Source organism: Adiantum capillus-veneris, chromosome 13, assembly GCF_014529385.1.
Source record: "Adiantum capillus-veneris isolate H3 chromosome 13, ASM1452938v2, whole genome shotgun sequence".
In the NCBI taxonomy this organism is placed as follows: Eukaryota; Viridiplantae; Streptophyta; class Polypodiopsida; order Polypodiales; family Pteridaceae; genus Adiantum; species Adiantum capillus-veneris.
The window spans coordinates 123,258,518-123,278,866 of NC_140943.1; the positions used below are offsets into that span (position 1 = coordinate 123,258,518).

General features: G+C 46.3%; 1 protein-coding gene across 4 annotated transcripts in view; it reads right to left on the minus strand.

Moving 5' to 3' along the window:
* Positions 1–20,349, minus strand: part of LOC147444804 (protein FIP1-like) — a 148,058-nt gene that overhangs the window by 39,220 nt on the left and 88,489 nt on the right. For all 4 annotated transcript variants that reach the window (XM_086527339.1, XM_086527337.1, XM_086527336.1 and 1 more), the window contains exons 5-7: positions 14,216–14,265; positions 14,018–14,084; positions 13,127–13,205 (exon numbers count right to left, since the gene is read on the minus strand). In XM_086527339.1, the coding sequence (XP_086383465.1) occupies positions 13,127–13,205; positions 14,018–14,084; positions 14,216–14,265 (196 nt within the window). The remainder of the gene's footprint in view (positions 1–13,126; positions 13,206–14,017; positions 14,085–14,215; positions 14,266–20,349) is intronic.

Below are 20,349 nucleotides of genomic sequence, written 5' to 3' on the forward strand. Positions count from 1 at the left end.
TTTCCAGATCTCTCCCATTGAACTTACAGAACAACTCCTTCACGATGCTTAATGTCACCCATCATATGACACATCAGAAATGTCCGTTCCTCATTGCTTTTCAATAGACCTACAGTTCCTAACTTATCGGTTCAAATACACATAATCAAATATCCTAATTTCATTAAATAGAAATTACTCAAAAAATAAGAAATTAGTCCATTTAGCAACAAAGAGAAAAAAAGAAAGAAAGAAAGATTTATTAATATCTTCAAAAGGCCAAACTCAACCTATCACACAAATCTATGTACATGTGCGGTATATCCTTTGTACAGAAAGTGCAGGGTTACTAGTGGGAGTCACTTTCACGGGATGCGTATGCAACATGACAATTCAGGAGGCTACGGAGGACTGGCAGATATAGACAAGAGCTACGAGGAAAGTGCACATTGTTGCACAAGACACACAAGCTTGCTTCATGTGGATGTACCTACAGTTGCAACAAGAGCACTCCGTGGCATTGCTGTATGCTACTTCGCCCCATCAAGGTCAAGACTCACGATAGGAGGAGAAGATACAAAGGCAGATGGTTGTAGAGAGGAGGAGAGGAGGAGAGGGAGGAGGAGGGAGATACACTCACCACACACCAAAACAACAGAGTTCCATACAAGGGGTTGTCTTCTATCTCCTTTCTGCAATGGGGTGGCATTCTGATCAAGCTACCCCTCATGGAAATCCACGTCTGTATTACAGAACACATAAAAAAGACATGTGATAGTCACAGAGACACCTCAGTTTTAAAAAAACCGCATACCCTATCGTCAAACCTGCATAGCTCTATCTCCAAAAGGCGGGATTACTGAAGCCAGAGAAGCCTGTAGCAAAATCTCAGGTTCACTACCCACGGACAATTAGCTTGGTAAGACGTGTGTGACTCTCCATCTCTAGATCAATAATACCCAAGCCACCCTTTGTTCTAGGAAGAATGAAGGACTTGACACTTTACATGAAATGCAAAGCGTCACCAACCCATTCTTTGAACGACTTTGCTTGGAACGATTTGTTGACGCTCGCTGCTTTTGCTTCACCCGCCATCGCCAGCATCCCCCCCTCGTGCCCTGCTCTCATGCCCCAGCTCGCCCCTCCCCCCTCGTGACCTGCTCGCCATCCCCCCCCCCCCCCCCCCCCCCCCGCCCCGCATCCTTTTCGCCGTCTGGTGTTTCTGTTTAGCTGTCTTGGAGCCTGTCCATGCCAGCAGAGAACGCCTTCCCCGACTTCTTCGCAGTAGCAGACACAGATGGAGGGTCATGCTCCACCCCAAAGGGACTCTCAAGAAGCCCCCTTGCCCGGCCCTGCAGAGCCCACCATCCGACTTGCTCTCACCGACAGAGCAAACGAACCTCGTAGTAGAGGTAGAGCGCCTCCACACAACCTCCGTCCCTTGCAAGATCATCGGCATCCGACCTAGCAGAGGGGAGGTGCGAGATCTCCTCCAGGACCGCCTTCTCATAGAGGTGGGCAAGATCCCAAACGTTCAGCTTTTGGGACGTGGCTATTATCAAATAGATTTTGAGACCTCCGAGATGGCTCCAAGGTCATTGTGATGAGCCCCTTGGCCATCCACGCAATTCAAGCTCATTTTCGACAATGGCGCCATGGTTTCGACCTAGCTACCGATGTTCTAGTTGAGGAGGCAGACCTTCCCATCTCAATCTGCTTCCCTGGCCTGAGGAGAGAGTACCTTCCGCTCCTGTCCAGGATTGGCTCAGAGATTGGCACTGTCCTGGTGGGCTTGGGTTGGACAGTCTTTGCAGTCACGTCTATCTCGGGGTTGCTCGGATGCAGATTACTCCCCATCCAAGCCGAGGTTAGTTGCTGTTGCAGCATCGGTTTTTTCTCGCACCCCATGAGGATTGTCTCATGGAACATACAAGGATTAGGTGGACCCCAGTTTCAACGTCAGCGGGGTCGATTGCATCAGGAGCTTCAGTGATGCCTTGTGGGCGGTGAGATTGATCTTCTTATGCTGCGGGAGCATCATCTTTGTGAGAGCTGCATTAGACGATGTGGTCAGCTTTTGCGTGGTCGATATGAGACATTTTGGTCAGCTGCATTTGGACCTGGTGGTATAGAGGGCAGGGTATGTACTATGTATGACTATTGCGGACTCTTGGCAACAGGCCATTGTGGGCAGAGGTATTAATGTACCTGATAGGGCTCAGTGGATTACTATGCAGGTTTAGGGTTGCCTCATGGTCTTCCTGAACATCTATGTGCCCAATGTCACAAGTGCACGTGCAGAGTTTTGGTCTCACATTGTAGAGTCTCTGCCGCACGCAAAGCAATGGTGTATTGGGGGTGACTTCAACATACTGGAGGACCCCTCTGACAACGTAGCTATGCTATTGTGCACGGGGCTGAGTTGGCAGCTTGGGAGAGTCTATGTATGACCTTGAGGGTTTCGGATGTTTGGCAACATTCAGGCTTTGTGAGACCCCTAGATGCTTGCCCTTTTCTCGCTCGGACCACACAGTAGGAGGAGTGAATCTATCTCAGATAGATCGCTTCTACGTTAGTGACCAATTCTGTGACATGGGTGGATCTGTTGGCATTCTGTCAGGGACATCTTTTTTCGACCATGCACCAGTGATCCTCACTATGACAAACAGCCAGAGGAGGGGGAGCACGATGCTTTGCATCCTTGAGGGGTCTTGTTGGACTTAGAGCTTAGAGAGCAAGTGGTGGTGCTTTGGACAAAGGGCTTGGACACGCAAGACTCCCCTGAGTACGGAGCAGCCTCTGGACTTGCTGAGCTTAGTCGCTTCTTCCTCTAGGAGTCTGCAGCTCGCTTGGCTGCAGCAAGAGAGGAGGAGAAGCGTCTCTGACGGAGCGTGGCATCCTTGCAAAGGATGCAGGAACATCACCCAGACAGTCCTTGGTTGGAGGAGCAATTGCAGCAGGCTCGCCAGGAGCTGGCCATGAGTTTGCTTTCCATTAGCAGGCATCTCAATGGGACCCAGGTGGGTGACAGAGTGATTGGGGCCTTCTTTGAGACGGTGGGTCTCCGCCATGCGCACACTAGTGTCAGTCAGTTGAGGAGACCCGACCAGTCAATTTCTTCAGAGCCTGAGGATACGCATGCAATTGCTATTGACTTCTACCGTGACCTGTTGTCAGCTGAGCCAGACCATTAGGATACATGCAAAGAGCAGGTTTGGGCACAGATGCCTTGTCTTGTGACTGAGGAGATGCGCCAGAGACTGCAGATGCCTTGCAGCTAGAGGAGCTCCATGAGGCCCTTAGAGTACTTCCCCGAGGTAGTTGTCCAGGGGAGAATGGTTTGACGCCCAGTTTTTTCTTGAAGTACTGGGACTTGCTTGGCTCAGATCTCTGCAGCGCTTTTTAGTACATCTTTCACCCATGAGGGATGCCTGACAGCATGAGTGAGGGCTTGATTTACCTCATTCCCAAGGAGGGGGGCTCATTGGATGAGATTCGACAGTGGCGATCCATCACCGATCATCAACTCAACCTACAAAATTCTAGCCAAGGCTCTGAGCTTGAGGATTCAGCCCCACTGCTAGAGAGCATTATACATGAGACCCAGACAGGTCTTGTCCAGGAGTGTAGTATCCTTGACAACATCTTCACTTTTTGGGAGGCTTCCGCCCTTGCGCACTTGCGAGGTGACGATTTGGTGATTCTTCTTCTCGATTTTGAGAAGGCTTACAACAGAGTCGACTGGGATTTCTTGGAGGGTACTCTATGCACGATGGGCTTCTCAGATGCTTGGATCAGAGGTGTGTCAGCTCTCTACAGACGTGCACACAGTCAGGTGCTTTTTGGCAAGAAGTAGAGGGATCGGTTCATGCTCACAGCTCGGTTGGACAGGGTTTCTCTCTAGCCCACTTCCTCTTTCTATTCTATGCTGAGGCGATGAGCAAATTCTTAGCTTCACAGCAGGTTGGTTTGCATGGTTTAGAGTTCCCTATTTGGGGAGACCAGCTGCTGGATGCTGAGTTTGCCGACGACTCTGCTCTGTACTTGGAGGGCCAAGAGGCCAACCTGCACAGGTGTTAGCAGGCTCTAGAGGTGTTTTGCTATGCATCAGGCGCATTGATCAACTGGAGTAGAACAGTGGATTTTTGGGTTGGTCAAGCAGGTGAGGGATTTAAATGGATTCCCCAAGGGACTGCAGTTTGTTACTTGGGTTGTCAGGTTGGTATGGACTTGTCTCCTGAGCAACAGACGGCTCCCCTCCTCCTATCCAATAGGAGGAAGTTGTTGCACTAGAGTTTGGTATGGCCTTTCCTTGGCAAGTAGAGTTGTAGTGGCCAACCAGGTGTTGTTGGCCACTATGTGGTACATCACGTCGTCAGGCTTTGGATGAGCACAAGTCATTAGATCATGCCAAAAAGCTTGCTAACTAGCCTCATATATATATATATGTGTACATAGTGCTTGGAGTCTTGGGAGTGACCATGTACAAATTTATGTACAAAGGTTTGGTTTTTCCGGGCTTGGATACTAGTGTTTTGGGTTGTTCGAGTCCCCAAAACATGGTTTTCAATAAGTATTTTCAGCCATGCTTTATAGCTTGTGAATCGGACTTGTATATCATGAGTTATGTGCGTCTGAAGTGGGTGGTCTCGACTTAGAAAGTGGTTGCAGATGAATGCGACAAAGGCAACTGGGCAAACTTGATGATCTAAAATTAGAAACGTTGAGATTTCAAATTTCTGGAGATAGCCGAAGTAATGGGGTCCGAGCCGTGCTTTACGGCATCACATTTGGTGGCCGGAGCAGTGCAGTATGCTCTCAGGAAGTTGGTCTTGAGACTTCCCTTGGCCAAAAAGTCACCGGCTACCCATTTTATACCCAAATTGAGCCCAAAAAAGGACCAAGAAAATGAAGCCTTGCAAGAGAGCCTTGTCGGCTGAGGAGAGAGAAGAAATCTTTGGGGATAAAAGATAAGAAAAGCCCCAATTATTATAGCTGCAACACCTACAAACTTTCCAGAGAGCTCATTTTTTAGCAAGAGAGAGTACACTCCCAACTTTGGATGGCCATATCTCTCTCATTTTTCCTCTATTTTTAGTCTATGGATACTCTACGGACATCTACTCGAGACGAGCTACGCCAAAATGTCCTTTGTTTCTCCTAATTCCACGTGCGTTTCCATGCTAGAAGGGTTTTTCATAAATCTTTACAGGTGCTAATCACAAGTGGTTTCGGCGGTGCAATAGTTCTTCCTTCCGACGGTGTGACTCGTACAACGCTATAGAGGCATTCGTTTTCCTTGTCGTTTGCACGCTAACATCGTTTTGGTGCCCCCACAGAGAAGCAAGTGCTCCTGTGCTCCAATTTTTGTGAAATATGTCTATTCTACAGGCAGGGAATGTAAAGGGGATGTGGGTCCTTAAAGACAACCGCCTATGTATGTGTAAATTGTGGACAATACTTAAGGCAGTCGTAATTGGATTGCAGCCTTTGGAGGGTCGTGATGTTTTGTGAAGCCAAGCACTGGGGGCCGGGTTACCCAGTGTGAGGTGGATAAGGTATTAGAGCGATCCATCGACATCCCTTGAACTTTCGACGTCACATGTAAGTGTTTTTGTGGCAATCGAACATGGCGAACAAGTTTCCACAGTTTCATCGATTGCCTAATGAGAATGCACAGACTTTTATTGAGAAATTGGAAGTCAATTGCTTACTGCGAAATATACTAGATCAAGCTATATTGTTGCGGTTGCTGCAATACAGTTTACAGGATGAGGCAAAAGTTTGGTTACAAAATTATGAAGAGCTGGTGGAGGCACAAACTCCAGGGGCGGTTTTGGACTACAATCGTGTGAAGCAAGCTTTTTTGGCACAGTACAGATCCATTGAAGTACCTGATAAAGTTTGGCATGAAATTTTGGGGTACACTCAGAAGGTTAATTAAAGTGTTGATGATTTTGTCATGCAGTTCACCCATTTATGGGATAAATGGGCCCGAGCTTTGGGTAATGAAATCCCTCCAGCCATGTTATAGAAGGACCGTTTTGTGGCAAACTTGAAGGAAAGTCTGAAGTTCAAAGTTGAGCTGAAAAGGCCCACTACCTTCGAGGAAGCAGTCACTATCGCCAAGAAGAAAGAATGGAAGGCTCAAAGACTCAATGAGTATCGGAAAGCGGTCCATGTGCAAGGTAATGGTGGCCAAAAGAAGGGAAATCAGGCAGAGGCTGGATCCCACAACCTGCTCAAAGGGTTGCGAACACTGAACAGTTACAACAAAATATGCAAGACATGATGACCATGATGCAGGAATTGCGGCTCAGTGTTCTTGGAGGTGGTCGTGATTGTGGTAGAGGAATGGCCCAGCCCTATGAAGCTCAACCTAATGCTAATGGGGGTCGTGGACAAGGTGTTTTTGAGCCGCAAAGGAGGTTCATCCCTACCTGTTATAATTGTGGTGAGCTTGGTCATATCATCACTTATTGTCCAAAGCCAACAAGGATGGCAGGTGATATGTTTCCACTTCCTCAGCAGAATCCTAACAGGGCTAATGATTATGCATTGCATACACGGGGAGATCAAGGTACTGAACAGGAAAATCAAGCCTCAACCTCTGGTGGTCATGTGGGTATTGTGCGGGTTGAAAAGAAAGAAGCATATATGATGTCCGTAAGAAATAGAGAGAGGGAAGGCTATGCCGCTCCAGGTCCCACTAAGAAGAAAGGGAAAGAGAAAGAGGGTGAAGATGAGAAAGTTAAGAGGAAGAGAAGACCTCGTAGACGGTTTGAAGTAGTAGATTTACTTCTGGGAGAAGGCCAAACAGCTTACAATTTAAACGAAGACCTGATTGGGAGGAAAGTAGATTGTACTTTTGAACAATTGATGAATATGGTGCCCAAACTTAAGAGGCAGTGGAAGTCATTACTGAATCCAGAGAAAGAGCCGGAAGCATGGACAAGTCAGAGTGTTGGCTGTGGGAGAGTTACCCGACGTTTGTCCTGTGATGAACGCTTGGCACAAAGGTGTGGGCATGGGAGAGGCCTACATTGATGGAGGTGCTCAAGTTTGTGTGATCACACAGTCATGTGTCGAGAGACTGGGTCTAATTACATGCGGGAGCTCTGGGTTTAGAATTCGACTAGCAAACCATGCCAAAGTGAAGTGTTTGGGGTTGATTAAGAATTTGGAAGTTGAAGTCTTTAACATGAAGGTTATCGTAAACTTTCATGTTATGCTAGCTGGCCTGGGAGCTTTTCCTCTCATTTTGGGAAGACCTTGGTTGAGAGCTGTCGGTGCTGTGCAAGATTGGGGCAAGGGCATAATCTGTGTGTATGGCAAGAAGGGTGAAAAGAAGGTGTTTGATAAGAATACCAAGAAACCTTTGGCACTAGAAGATGTGAGTGACAATGATGAATCCGAAGTTACTAGTGAAGACAGTTCTGAAGCTTCAGAAAGCAGCACTACTTCTAGTTCCAGTGATGAGGGTGAAGTGTCATTCTTGTTGTTGAACGAGGAAAAAGGGAGAAATTGGTGACGTATTGCAAGTGCCAGGAAAATATAAATGCTTCAAGCCGTTTAGAACGACTTAAAGAGTTGATGTAGCCTAGACAGGAATTGCCAGTGAAGAAGGGGTTGATTCAAAATATGCTAAGTACTGACTTGACTCAAGGAGAAAGAAGGGAGTACTTAACAATGTTGGACAGGTTTCCTAATCTTTTCATCACTTCATATCGGGAAATAAGGGGTTTTGTTAAAGATCCTGTGAAGATTGAACTAGTTGAAGGGGCCAAACCAATAAGACAGAAATTAAGAAGGGTGGGTAAGGAGTAAATGAATGCTTTAAAGGAAGAAGTGGATAAACTTTTGGATGTTGGGTTCATTGTGCCAGTTGATAATGCTGAATAGGTGAGCCTTGTAGTGGTCATTCCAAAGAAAGAAGGGTGTTGGAGAGTTTACGTTGATTATAAGCCATTAAATGCAATGACCAAGAAAGATACTTATCCCTCACCTTTCATTGATCAACTTTTGGTGTCGTGGCTGGCTTTGAAAGATAGAGTGTCTGTGATGGTTATTCAGGGTATTTCCAACTTATCCTTGCTCCTGAAAATCGGAAAAAGACTACTTTTATCACTCCGTGGGGTTGTTTCTACTTTTGTTGCCTTCCTTTTGGATTAACAAATGGGCCTGGAGCTTTTGAAAGCAAAGTGGATTGGGTCCTTACCTCGTTCTTTGGGAAGTTTGTCAAAGGATTCATAGATGATTTCTATGTATACAGTCCAAGGAAAGAGCATGTTCAGAAGCTTGAAATGACTTTTGCAAGGTAAGATGAATGCGGGGGTCAGTTGAACCCTAAGAAATGTCATTTGGCGCAGCCAATAGTGAAGCTTCTTGGACATGTGATTTCAGAAAATGGGATTAAAGCAGATCCAAGGAAAGTGGAAGCTTTGTTATTGTTGTCATCTCCAAAGGGTACAAGACAGTTGGCCACTTTCATACAGAAGGTAAAATATCTGTCTCGATTCATACCTTTGGCATCATAGTTATTGTATGCCTTGCAACAAGCGGTTAAAAATGATCCATTGGAGTGGAAACGTGATTGTGAAGATGTTTTTGATAGAGTCAAAGAAGTTTTGAGTACACTGCCCATCATGCAAGCCCCTGATTGGAAAAAGGAGTTTTATGTTAACCCATCAATGGGAGATGATGCCATTCAGGCTATGTTGTTGCAAAGTGGAAAGGAATCTCAATACATGAAACCTGTTCATTATGCTAGCAGAGTGAAGACTCCTCATGAAAGAGATTACTCAGAAATTGAATTGGTGATGACCACAGTATGGTTTATACATGCAGACGATTCAAACATTACTTGTTGCAAAAGTTGTTTACTTTTCTCACATGTTCTTCATTGCTTCCTCAGCTGTTTAATAATTCAAATATATCAAAAACACTGATGAAATGGGTTATTGAACTTCAAGAGTTTCAGTTAGCTTTTTTAGTGGAAGAGAGTACTCCAGCTACCTTGGCAGCTTTACTTACTTATAAAGAGACTCTTGTTTTGGTTAAGGAAGAGGTGGTACAGAGGAAGAAGGTCAAAACTCTTGCCACATCTAATGCTTCACTGTATATTTTGATGGCTCTTATCGAAGAAGTCATGATGCTTCTTCTGGAGGAATTGTCATCTATGATGCATAAGGAAAACTTGTAAGGAAACAAGGACTGAAACTTGATGCAAAAAGTAACAATGAAGCAAAGTACATGGCTCTTGAAGGTGGCTTGTACATCTGTTTACAGTTGAGAATTAGATGCCTACAAATCAAAGAAGATGCCTTGTTGGTTGTGAAGCAAGTATTGGGAGTATGGAAGAATAAGAATCCTAAACTGAAAAATTTATGCTTCAAGGTGAAATTGTTACTCAAAAAGTTGGAAGCATGGAGTTTGCAGCATATTGAAAGATCTCAAAATGAAGAAGCTCATGATGCCGCCCAAGAAATGATCACTTGTGTGTTTGTGCTGAAGGCAAATGCCCCTTTATATCATGGAAGGGAAGTGTTATCAAAGGAGGTGGAATTTTTGTTGACAGGTGTTTTACCTAAGGGTCTACCATCATCCAAAAAGTATGCTTTTATAAGAACTAGAAAGTACAAAATGCTTAATGATGTGCTTTACATGATAGAAAAAAACGATGTTAGCGTGCAAACGACAAGGAAAACGAGTGCCTCTATAGCCTTGCACGAGTCACACCGTCGGAAAGAAGAACTATTGCACCACCGAAACCATCTGTGATAAGCAACTGTAAAGATTTATGAAAAACCCTTCTAGCATTGAGCACACATGGAATTAGGAGAAACAAAGGACATCAGGGGGGAGCTCGTCTCAAGTAGATATCCATAGAGTATCCATAGACTAAAAACAAAGGAAAAATAAGAGAGATATGGCCATCCAAAGTTGGGGGTGTACTCTCTCTTGCTCAAAAATTAGCTCTCTAGAAAGTTCGTAGGTGTTGCAGCTATAATAATGGGGGCTTTTCTTATCTTTTATCCCCAAAGATTTCTTCTCTCTCCTCAGCCGACAAGGCTCTCTTGCAAGGCTTCATTTTATTGGTCCTCTTTTGGGCTCAATTTGGGTATAAAATGGGCAGCCGATGACTTTTTGGCCAAGGGAAGGAGTGGAGGCAAGTGTCCGGGGAACCAAAAAGTGGAGCCAAGCACCTGTCCAGGCTAATGGGAATCCAAAATGCACCTTCTTCCCCCCCAAGAAGCCCACGAGCCCCCAAAGCCAAGCTTTGAGAGTTCCTCTCACCTTTGATACACCCATAATGGGCACCCCATCCACCCCTTATACCCTTTGCTTTGAGCCCACTTTCCCCTATGTGGGATTATCCCATTGTCACATGGCACATTCCTCTCACTCTTCTCCAAGCCCCTTCTCTCCCCACAGAAAAATTCCAGCTTGCCCTTCTCAGGACCAACTTCCTGGGAGCATAGTGCACTGCTCCGGCCACCAAATGTGACGCCGTAAAGCACGGCTCGGGGCCCATTACTTCAGCTATCTCCATAAATTTAAACTCTCAGCATTTCTAATTTTAGATCATCAAGTTGGCTCACTTGCCTTTGTCGCATGCATCTGCAACCACTTTCTAAGTCGAGACTACCCACTTCGGACACACATAACTCATGATGTACAAATCCGATTCACAAGCTATAAAGCACGGTTGATAATACTTATTGAAAACCATGTTTTGGGGACTCGAACACCCCAAAACACTAGTACCCAAGCCCGGTAAAACCAAACCTTTGTACATAAATTTTTACATGGTCACTCCCAAGACTCAAAGCACTATGTACACATATATATATGAGGCTAGTTAGCAACCTTTTTGGCATGATCTAATGACTTGTGCTCATCCAAAAAATGCCTGACAATGTCTTGCTGGATCTTTTCGAGCTCCTGTATCACTAGTTGGAGAGGCTAATTAAGAACTTTCTTTGGTTGAGGCGCGACACTCAATTTGCCCGAGCCAGAGTAGCCTGGCATGTCATCACCTTACCATGTTCTCAGGGAGGGCTGGGGATCATTGACCTAGCACAGCAGAGCAGATTCCTTCTTGGGAAGTTTGTGGTCAGAGGACTGCTTGGAGCCCTTCCATCAGGTGGATTTTCACAGAGATGCGCAGAGTTGGTTTGAGCAGGAGGTTAAAGGACCGTTTTGCTTCGAGCCTGCTTAGGTCCTGGGAGCAGTTGAGGAGTGGCCTAGAGCAGCATCAGCCCACTTGCACAGAGGAGTGCTTACGACAGCCCTTGTTTGGAACCCCTTGTTGGTCAGCACGCAGAGAGGCCACCTGGTTGGCAGTAGACCTCATGTTTCCTGGGGTCCCATGGAAGAGGGTCCAACCCGCACTCTTGGTGACTGGCTTCAGTTTTCGGGTCTGTCCGAGGAGGCTCAGAGCATCCAGCTACAGAGCATGCGCGGGTACAGAGCATGTGTAGGGACGCTACAGAGGCTATACCCGAGGAGTGGCTCACCCCTCTAGAGTCAGCAACTCCGAGATGGATGGGGGCCTTCACACGACTGGAGGTCCTTAATGCAGTTCGGGCTTGCTCAGAATCCGTACTTGTTTTTTGAGGTTCAGGGAGAGGGTCGCCTTCACAGATTCCCTTCAGAGGCTTCACAGGTTGCCGTGTTTCTTTCAAAGGATACGAGTTGTGGGCATCAGGGGGAGGAGTTGTGTCTTAGATCCTGACCCTGCAGATCTTGAGACAAGCCATTGGCGGCTTTGGGCTTGGGAGAGTCGCCCTCTGGCACGAGCGCTGTGGGACCCTGGAGAGTGGTTCTGGAGAGACCCTTTCTCTTCAGTTGAGCACCCTTGGACCCCATTCTTTCAGTACACAGTCCGACTGGGGTGCCACATACTAGCAGCATGGAGGGAGGCTCGTCCCGCTGCAACACCTCATTGCCAGGAGGAGGTTCTCACAGCTGAGTTCCTGTCAGGTTTCTAAGAGCGGTTGTGGGACTCCAGACAGCCGAGAAGAGTCACTTTGTTCCAGTGGCTTGTTGCACACAGAGCTACAGCGGTTGGGAGCTGACTAGTACTAAGTATACAGTGGCTTTTCGGCAGCCTGTGCAGCTTGTGGTCATCCTTTAAGAGAGTCAGCGACACTGCCTGTGGGACTGTCCCATGGCACAACAGGTTTGGCTTCGGATTCTTCAGCTGATGCCAGCTCTTTCCACAACTAGACAGTACACTTGGGGAGCTGCAGCCTGGTCCACTCTTACGGGCCCCGCGCTTCAGTTTGAGCTGGCTTCCACCAGCAAGATGATAGTGATCCGGGGGGGCAACCTACACTTCTTCCTGCTACAGAGCTTACCCCCCAAGAGTGGTGCAGGGAGAGAGAGGTGTATTGGGAGCTCATCTGTGGCTTGACACTCTGGTTCATCTGGCGGGCCCGCTACTTCCGCATCTTTGAGGTTCGCCCTGTTCCACCGGCAGAGACTGTTAGGTATTTTTGGCTGGAGCTGATTCACTCTCTCAGGGGCCAGTTCGAGAGACTCCAGGGCAGCTCCGACCGCATGCGGGAGCGCAGACTCTGGCGCCCAGGGCCTAGGGTGCACCCAGATGGCACTACCGTCCACTTGTGTGGCTCTTCATTTCTTGATATAGCCCCCATTTTACATTTTGTGTTTTCATTGGAAGAGTCTCCCCTTGCTGATGATGTAGACCTCTTCTGTAGAGGTGTTGTAGCCCTATGGGCAGTTTTTATCAACTAATGGAAGGATCTTTTTCTCAAAAAAAAAAAAAAAACGTCACCAACCCAAGACACACGCAAACTAGCAATACAACATATCAGAAGACTCCAATGTATAGCAGTAAGAGTTGAACATTAAATATAGCTGAACCCACCATGATGGAAAGTTACAAAAGATTAATTGCGGAAATACACTACTGAAGCATTTTTTTTCCCATTCTAAATTAGTTTGGTTGTTCTTCATATGAAACATTATCCATAGTCATGCTAGGATTTCATTCTTGAAAGTCACTTTGGTTTTTAATGCAATAAATTTCTTCTTCTTTTTCCCCATCATTCCACACCTCCACTTATTTTCACATATCCACTTTTAATAATGATCACAAGAAAGAAAGGGGACTGATTACCGTACAAGCAGCAGAACCGGAACACCAATTTTGCTCAATTGGTTTGACCACACTATGATTAGCAATACTCCTGATGTCCCTGAGGAAAATACCTTTTGACATAAATTCTTTGCAATAAACATTCAGAAAAAACTATCCTTGATGGTTCATACAAAGGAAATCTCTTAAAGACTCTAAACCACAAAAAGTAATCTATTTTGGACAGAAATTGGAATACGCCAAGAAAAAAAACAACCAGTTATCTTATATTGTTTTATAACTAAACCTCCAAAAAGAACAACAAAAACAGAAAACGCACAACCACTCTGAAGGCAACGAGGATGCTTTGCTTTGTGAAGGTGACCCGAAAGAGAAAGCAAACTAGACTTACCATAAATACACCCCGCATGTGAGGCTAAATTCTACATGATCCGTTGTCTGGCTACCAATAAACTCACAAAGTCTTTCAATAAAACACCTGAAAATGAATTGTTGCAATCACAACCTTGGTCTTTGAAATCTCTTAATTCCTCTCATCTCTCCGATGCATTCGCCTGCTTCCCGACGTTTAAGCTGTCTGGTAAGCTTTTAAGGTGTGCAAAGTCTTAACCTAAAGATCCTTAGATTGGAGCCACCTAACCAAAGATTCCTTCTAATGTGGCAACTTGGCTGTTGCAACATCAAAAAATATATGTCTTCTCTAAAAACCGGAGAGGTTATCTGGTATCCATGAGGTCATAGAATGTTACTGAAGTTCAGGAAAATTCTCCTGAGTCCTCACAATATGTTTTACACATATTAACACAGAATGCAAGCTGCCAAACATACAAAACTCCTTATTTCACACGTGTCAAAACACACTTCAAGCTGCCAAACATAGAAAACTCCTTAATTTGAAAAGCAATCACTCACCGTATGACAAAACAATGAACGGTACATGAATAAGAGGCTTCAAATGCTCCGAAAACTTAAGAAAGCCCTACAACAGGAGCATAAACCCGTCATACTAGAAGCCCACTAACATAATATGTCAATCATGTATATTACAAAACTCAATCTTTTCTAATAACTACCTTTACAAGGTAAAAATGTTGAGAAACTAACAAGCACCTGTCTTCTTTCTTTCTTGACTTGTTTTGAGAGATGTTTCTGCACCAAGCCTAAAACCAGGAATAAAAAAGGCTGTAAACTGACACAATCTTTACTTACTGTGGAGCAAGAACGTAAAGCAAGTTGATTAAAATTTCACTTGTTACATGTTATGCATCAGTCTAAATAGGAAGTATAAATATAATAAGAGGCCATGCATAACTTTGGTATCGGTGGCCCCTTCCTTGCCTCAGTCTAGCCCGCCCACTCAATTTCTTTCAAGAAATATACCAGAAAGAAGGAGAGAGAGAAATGAAATGTTATATTAACGTCTTCGAAAGGCCAAAATGACCTATGAGACCAAAAAGTTACAATTGGTGAATCTTATATCATGTCTGAGTACAGAAATTACAAAGAACTAACACTAAAACACTAAGAAAAAAGGAAAATAGGAAATGAAGTTCAAGCTGATTCGAAATTGAGACGAGATATTGGGGGGAGGGGGGGGGGGGGGGGGGGGGGGGGGGGGGGGGGGGGGGGTTCAAATGAAATCCCTCATCGGACGCAGTCGAATCTCATCAACCTCCTCCATGGTCAGTATTGTGATATGTATCTTCTGCTGCAGCCTTTGTCGATGGTGGGAGACCCCCCGAGGTCGCGGGTGTCTGGATTTGCCTAGCTCAATGGCTCAGTCAAGCAACGTACATCTAGTGTGGGTGGGCTCTGAGATCTGCTGTGATGACTGCTCCTCTAGCTCTCCCATGGCTGGTGTAAAGAAATCTGTGATTCGCCTCTGAGACTGTCTTTCCGCTGATGTCCTCAACAAGCTCTCCCTAAGTCTACGCAGCTCTAGCAGGAACAATCCGAGACATCTCTGATCCTTGTATCTCATGACTATAGAAAATGGTCCAAAACCTTCTTTGAACAGGAGTGGAAGCGGCCGCGTATCTCATAGTACGCCGGGCAATGACATGTGTAGTGCAGCTCTGTCTCCGGCTCTAATTTACATAGGTGGCATATCTTGGCCCCTGCTGGCACCCTCGAAATCGGCAAGTCTCGATCTGGAGCTGATGTGAGGATGTACGTATCTGCCCAATAGCGCATCGTATCCCATGAGATAAGTGCGTAACCATGTATGTAGGCCTAGTCACAAAACCGTCCTCCATGAGTTGGAGAAGATGCTCTCTGTAGAAGGCCATCTTCGTGCCCAACTGCTGTGTCGGCTATATCCATGTGCTCTTGGTATCTAGCTGAGTCAGATCCTGGCGTATGAGTCTGGTGATCTCTGTCCGTGTGAGAGACAAGCAGGGTGCATCCAGGGAGTATTGAAACGGAGGCAATCTATCCATGTTGAAACCATGTGACTGAAACCATGCTGCCATCTGTCCATACCAACATGCTGTATCGCCTTGTAGCGCTAGTTGTCGAGATGACTCCAGGGCAAGCCGAGCGTATCTGTCCCTCGAGAGATCCCATAAACCGTGTATAAAGGATATTGATCTAGTCAATGCCTCCACCACGAGGGGGGGCCTAGCTCGGCTCGGATAATCTCATGCGGCACTGAGGCCTTAGCCCGAATCATCCGAGCGATCATAGAGACCAGAGGCCTCTCCATACATCTCCATCCATCTGTGTTGCCAGATCTCCCATGGTGGTTTACTGAGGGTCCCCATACCTGAACTCCATAGAGCATAGCTGAAGTCACTAGAGTGTCAAAAAGCCAGAGCTTTGTTCGCGGATCCTAAAACTGAACCTGCGAACACATCCTCTCTAGTCCTCCCAAGGCTGCATATGCTCTCGTTAGTCTAGTCTCTGATGCTCTCCTCAGTGAAAACACCGGTCCACCGAAGACTACCCCGAGATAAGTATATGCATCTATGTACTCCATAGTCTCTTGGCCATACGTAAATGTGGGTGCTGACCTCGTGACCCACTGTGGTGTGGTGTTGAACACCATAACCTTGGTTTTCCCCAGGTTGACAGACAATACATTGTCATGAGCAAATGTATGCAAAGCATCCAAATGGCGTTGCATCCCCTCTAGAGGGTCAGAAATCAACACAATATCATCAGCATATAGTAACAACAGAATCGATGTCCCTGCTAGCTAAGCCCCTCTGTCTCCCTGACGCTCTACATAGTCCGAAACTCATCCACATACATCCCAAAAAGAATCGGAGATAAGGGACATCCCTGCTTTACTCCAATAGTGGCGTGGACCATGTCAGACATTCCCTCAGTAGTGCGTACCCGCCCCATCACTGTCCTGTATAGAGCCAGAATACCCCATATCAGCTCTGTAGGCACAAGTCTGCGTATAAGTCTGACTCTCGGCACTGTGTCAAAAGCTTTGCGGAAATCCACACAGCTACAATAGATCCTCTTGCCATGGTGTCTACCCTCCTCAATAATAGCTCTGAGTGTTAGAATCTGGTCAAGAGTGGAGAAACCTCTCCTGAATCCTGCTTGCCCTGGTGCTCGTATGCCCTCTCGCTCTGCCCATCTACTCAGCTCCTGCTCAAGAACGGATGCATACAGCCTAGCTAATGTGTGACCAACCATGATGGTGCGATAATTCCCGGGAACCATGGGATCTCCTGACTTGAAAATAGGCACAATCGTAGACATACTCCAAGTCTCAGGGAAGCCTTCATACATGGCTCGATTAAACATTATAGCAAGGAGCTCTGCAAGCATACCTCTCGCATGGATGAAGTCTTGTGCTATGATCATGTGCTCTCCTTGTCTTCATCCTGTCAATGGCTTTCCTTACCCTCTCGGCAGTAAAGAAAGAACATGTCTCCAAGCATGTCTCTAGTGGGTCTGGCAAAGGTGGTTGCCCTGATGCTGTATAGAGAGATGTGGCATATTCCCCCCATGTCTCTATGGCGGTGACCGCTGGTGGTGGTGAATGCTCGTGGAATAGCCTCCATGCTTCGCCTGAGTCTTGACTCATAAATAGCTGATACAAATCCCGCTCTAGCTAAGATAGATAAGCCCTTTTCTTTCGTCGCACTAGGCGGCGAAAGATAATCCGTGATTGTCTATGTGTGGTAATACCCATGAGCACTTCCCTCTGTAACTTGATCCTCGTCTCTCTACACTCCTCATTATACCAACTGTTTTGGGGCATGCTCCGAGATCGTCTCCGTGTAGGTTGGCTATGGGGGTATGCCGCTGATGCTACATCATGGAGCGTCTTTGTCAGTATCTGAGTGAATTTAGTGGCCGTCTCGACTCCTGAGTGCATAGCTACCTGTATATCTCATCCATATACACAGAATCCGTCTCCCTCATGAAGGTATACCGAGTGTGCGTGGGGACGTCTCCTAATGGAGTTGTGTTGAACTGAAACGTCAGGGTGAAAGACCAGATAGCATGATCAACTGCTACTCCAATTGGCCTAGTGCCCACCATATAATCCTGAAAGAATGGAATGAGACTTTGCCGGGCCATAACATAATCCACTGTGCTAGCACCATGTCGGTGTGGAAAGCAAGTAAAACCTCCAGCTGTCGAAAATCTTTGTAGGCCATTCAGAATGGCCAATCTATGTGCAACTCCCATATCTATCAAGTATCTGCCATACTTAGTGTATTCCTCATCTTGTGATAGTCTGGATAGGCCCATCTCTGTAACGTCCAGTTCCCTAAACATCTCCTCGGAAGTATCATAAAATAATGTCTGGTGATGGGCAGTCCTAGCATTGAATTCCCCTAGTTTTATAATGTCACCATTCTTGGAAAACTCCCATATGTCATTATCCAAAATAGCAAAGGGGGAATGTCCTCTAGGTGATGCATATACTGACGTACTAGGAGGAAAGTAACAAATAGCAATGTAGAGGTATATGCCTGTCTCTGCCCTGAGCCTCACCCACATGTACCTAGCCTGTTCATCCTTGCGCGCTATATATATCAATGGCTGCAATTCTTCCCTGAATAGAACTGCCACTCCCCCTGAACCCCGTCCTCGATGCTTCGATCTAGTCTTAAGTCTGCAGGTTGTCTCCCATCTATATCCGCTCACATGAGGCATGGATTGCCCAGGGGCTTGATGCGTATCAGAGTAGAAACTGATGTCTCTCCCTGTCAAACTATCCTCAAAGGCACCTACATCAAGGCAAAGTGACCCATTACAATTCGAGGTTGCCATCTTTAGTGTGGTCCCATAGGTCTCACACCGTCATGCGGAGCGTCGCTCCAATATCACCACCACCTTCCATCCCTGTAAAAAGAAATCTTCCCTTTCTCCCTTGCTGCTTTAATTTCCGACATTACTTGAAACCGGCCTACTTAATCCAAAAAGGGCGGTAGACCTTAGACTTAAACCTTATTTGCTTTCACCCATTTAATTTGTCGCCCACTTTACCTGTACTTTCAAGACACAACAAAGGGGAAAGGGATACAGGCTGCTAGATTGCACCTGTATGAGAAGACCGACACCAGATTGGCCCCTAAATAAGCGCCCCTTTCGGTATTTCTTTATTCTTTAAAAGAGGGAATAAACGGTGTGGTTCCCTACAAGCTGCCCCGCACAACCTTGGCTGAATTTCAACTGTTCTGGCCCGATTTCGGCAGCATAACTGTACTAGGACCCTTCACAGTCAATATTCCCACGCATTGGATGACTTTCCCGACGCATACGGACACTTAGCAAAACCTAGCGAGAATCTGCAGTACGCTGAATTCTCTGTTTTCTACCCCGAAAATGCGCCAGATCACCTGTACAACGGTCCCCTCGCGTCCCCGAACCTCTTGGGGGTATTAGGGTCCGTTTAGGGCCAAAACCCTAAACCTGAAAAAATACACAGAAGCCTGTAATTCACTGTTTCGGGCTCCGTTTTGCGTGCCGGTCGCATCCGTAGCAACTCCTCGAGCTCCCGCACCTGTAGGACTACTTGCCCTTTGAATCGGACGAGATTTCGCATGTGAAACCTCCCCGAATCACCTGTACCTGCGGGGGATTAGCCGCGAGCTAATCTAGTACCCGTGCAAGAGGCTCTTGCCTCGGCAATCGCGCATGAACCCACACAACTGTACATTGGTCAATTGAAAAGCCCACTAGAGGGGCATAACATACTGCCATAGGGGAGAGAGAGGGCAGTGCGTAGCGTGCAAGGCATCACTCCTGGCACCGCACTGTACATAAGAGGGAAAGGAAGCAGTCCATAGCTCTTAACTTGTGACAGAATGCAAGTGAAGGTCTCTCCTAGCTTAAAAATCAGCGCCCATTTTTCTGCATGAGGAAAGTGCACAGAAATGTGCCACTTGGCACATTTACAGGCTATTTCCCGTTTCGGGGTTGCCGCCTAAAAATCTCCCGATTGGTTGCCCAGTTGACTTCGCGGCAGAGTAATAAAATGTTCCCCTTGTCATTCCGGAGGTAATAACGCGAACACATTTTCAGGTCCCAAAATAGCAGTTCCCTAAATTTTAGGAGATGCTACCATTGTATCTTTCTAGGTCATCCGACCCTCTTTGTACACTGCAGCCACACCAAGAACTGAAATGTAGCCTCTGTAGCAAAGGATTCCACTTTGGCTAGTCAATGACCCCACTTTGGCTAACCATAGTCCTTGTCCAACCTTAGTGCTCTCTTGCCCTCGGGCCTGGACTCCCTCTGAACAGTTCCACACTAGCTATGCAATGCAGGGCAGTTAGACTTCCAGAGGGGTGTTTCCAAAAAGTGAAAGTGAATAAATAATAAGAAAGAAATCAACAAAAAGGTTAGATACTAGTCACACGCTGGTGACATTACTTCTTGCATATGAGCAATCTGCGAGAGGGTGAGGTCATCTCCAAGAAAGATGCCAGTCTTCTTTAGAGTCGGTCTCTTCTTCAAGAAGTCCTTCGCTTCCATGGAAGGGAAACGGAGGATGAGTGCCCTTTCTTTCGAGGTTTCTCCGTTGCTCCCACTTTTCTTATTGCCCACTCTCCAGGCCCTCGTATGCGTCTGCTCATTAACCCCCACCAGAGTCATGAGTTCTTTCACCTCTTCATCCACATTATCATGATGTCTGAGGCCACATATCCTCACGTGTAAGGCCCGCACCCGTCTCCTTTGCTCCTCTGCTAGTGTCAAGTTACTGACGGTTGGTGTGGGGTGGGGGTTAATTCCTTGCCCTTTCCTTTCTTGACAATCTCAATCCATTT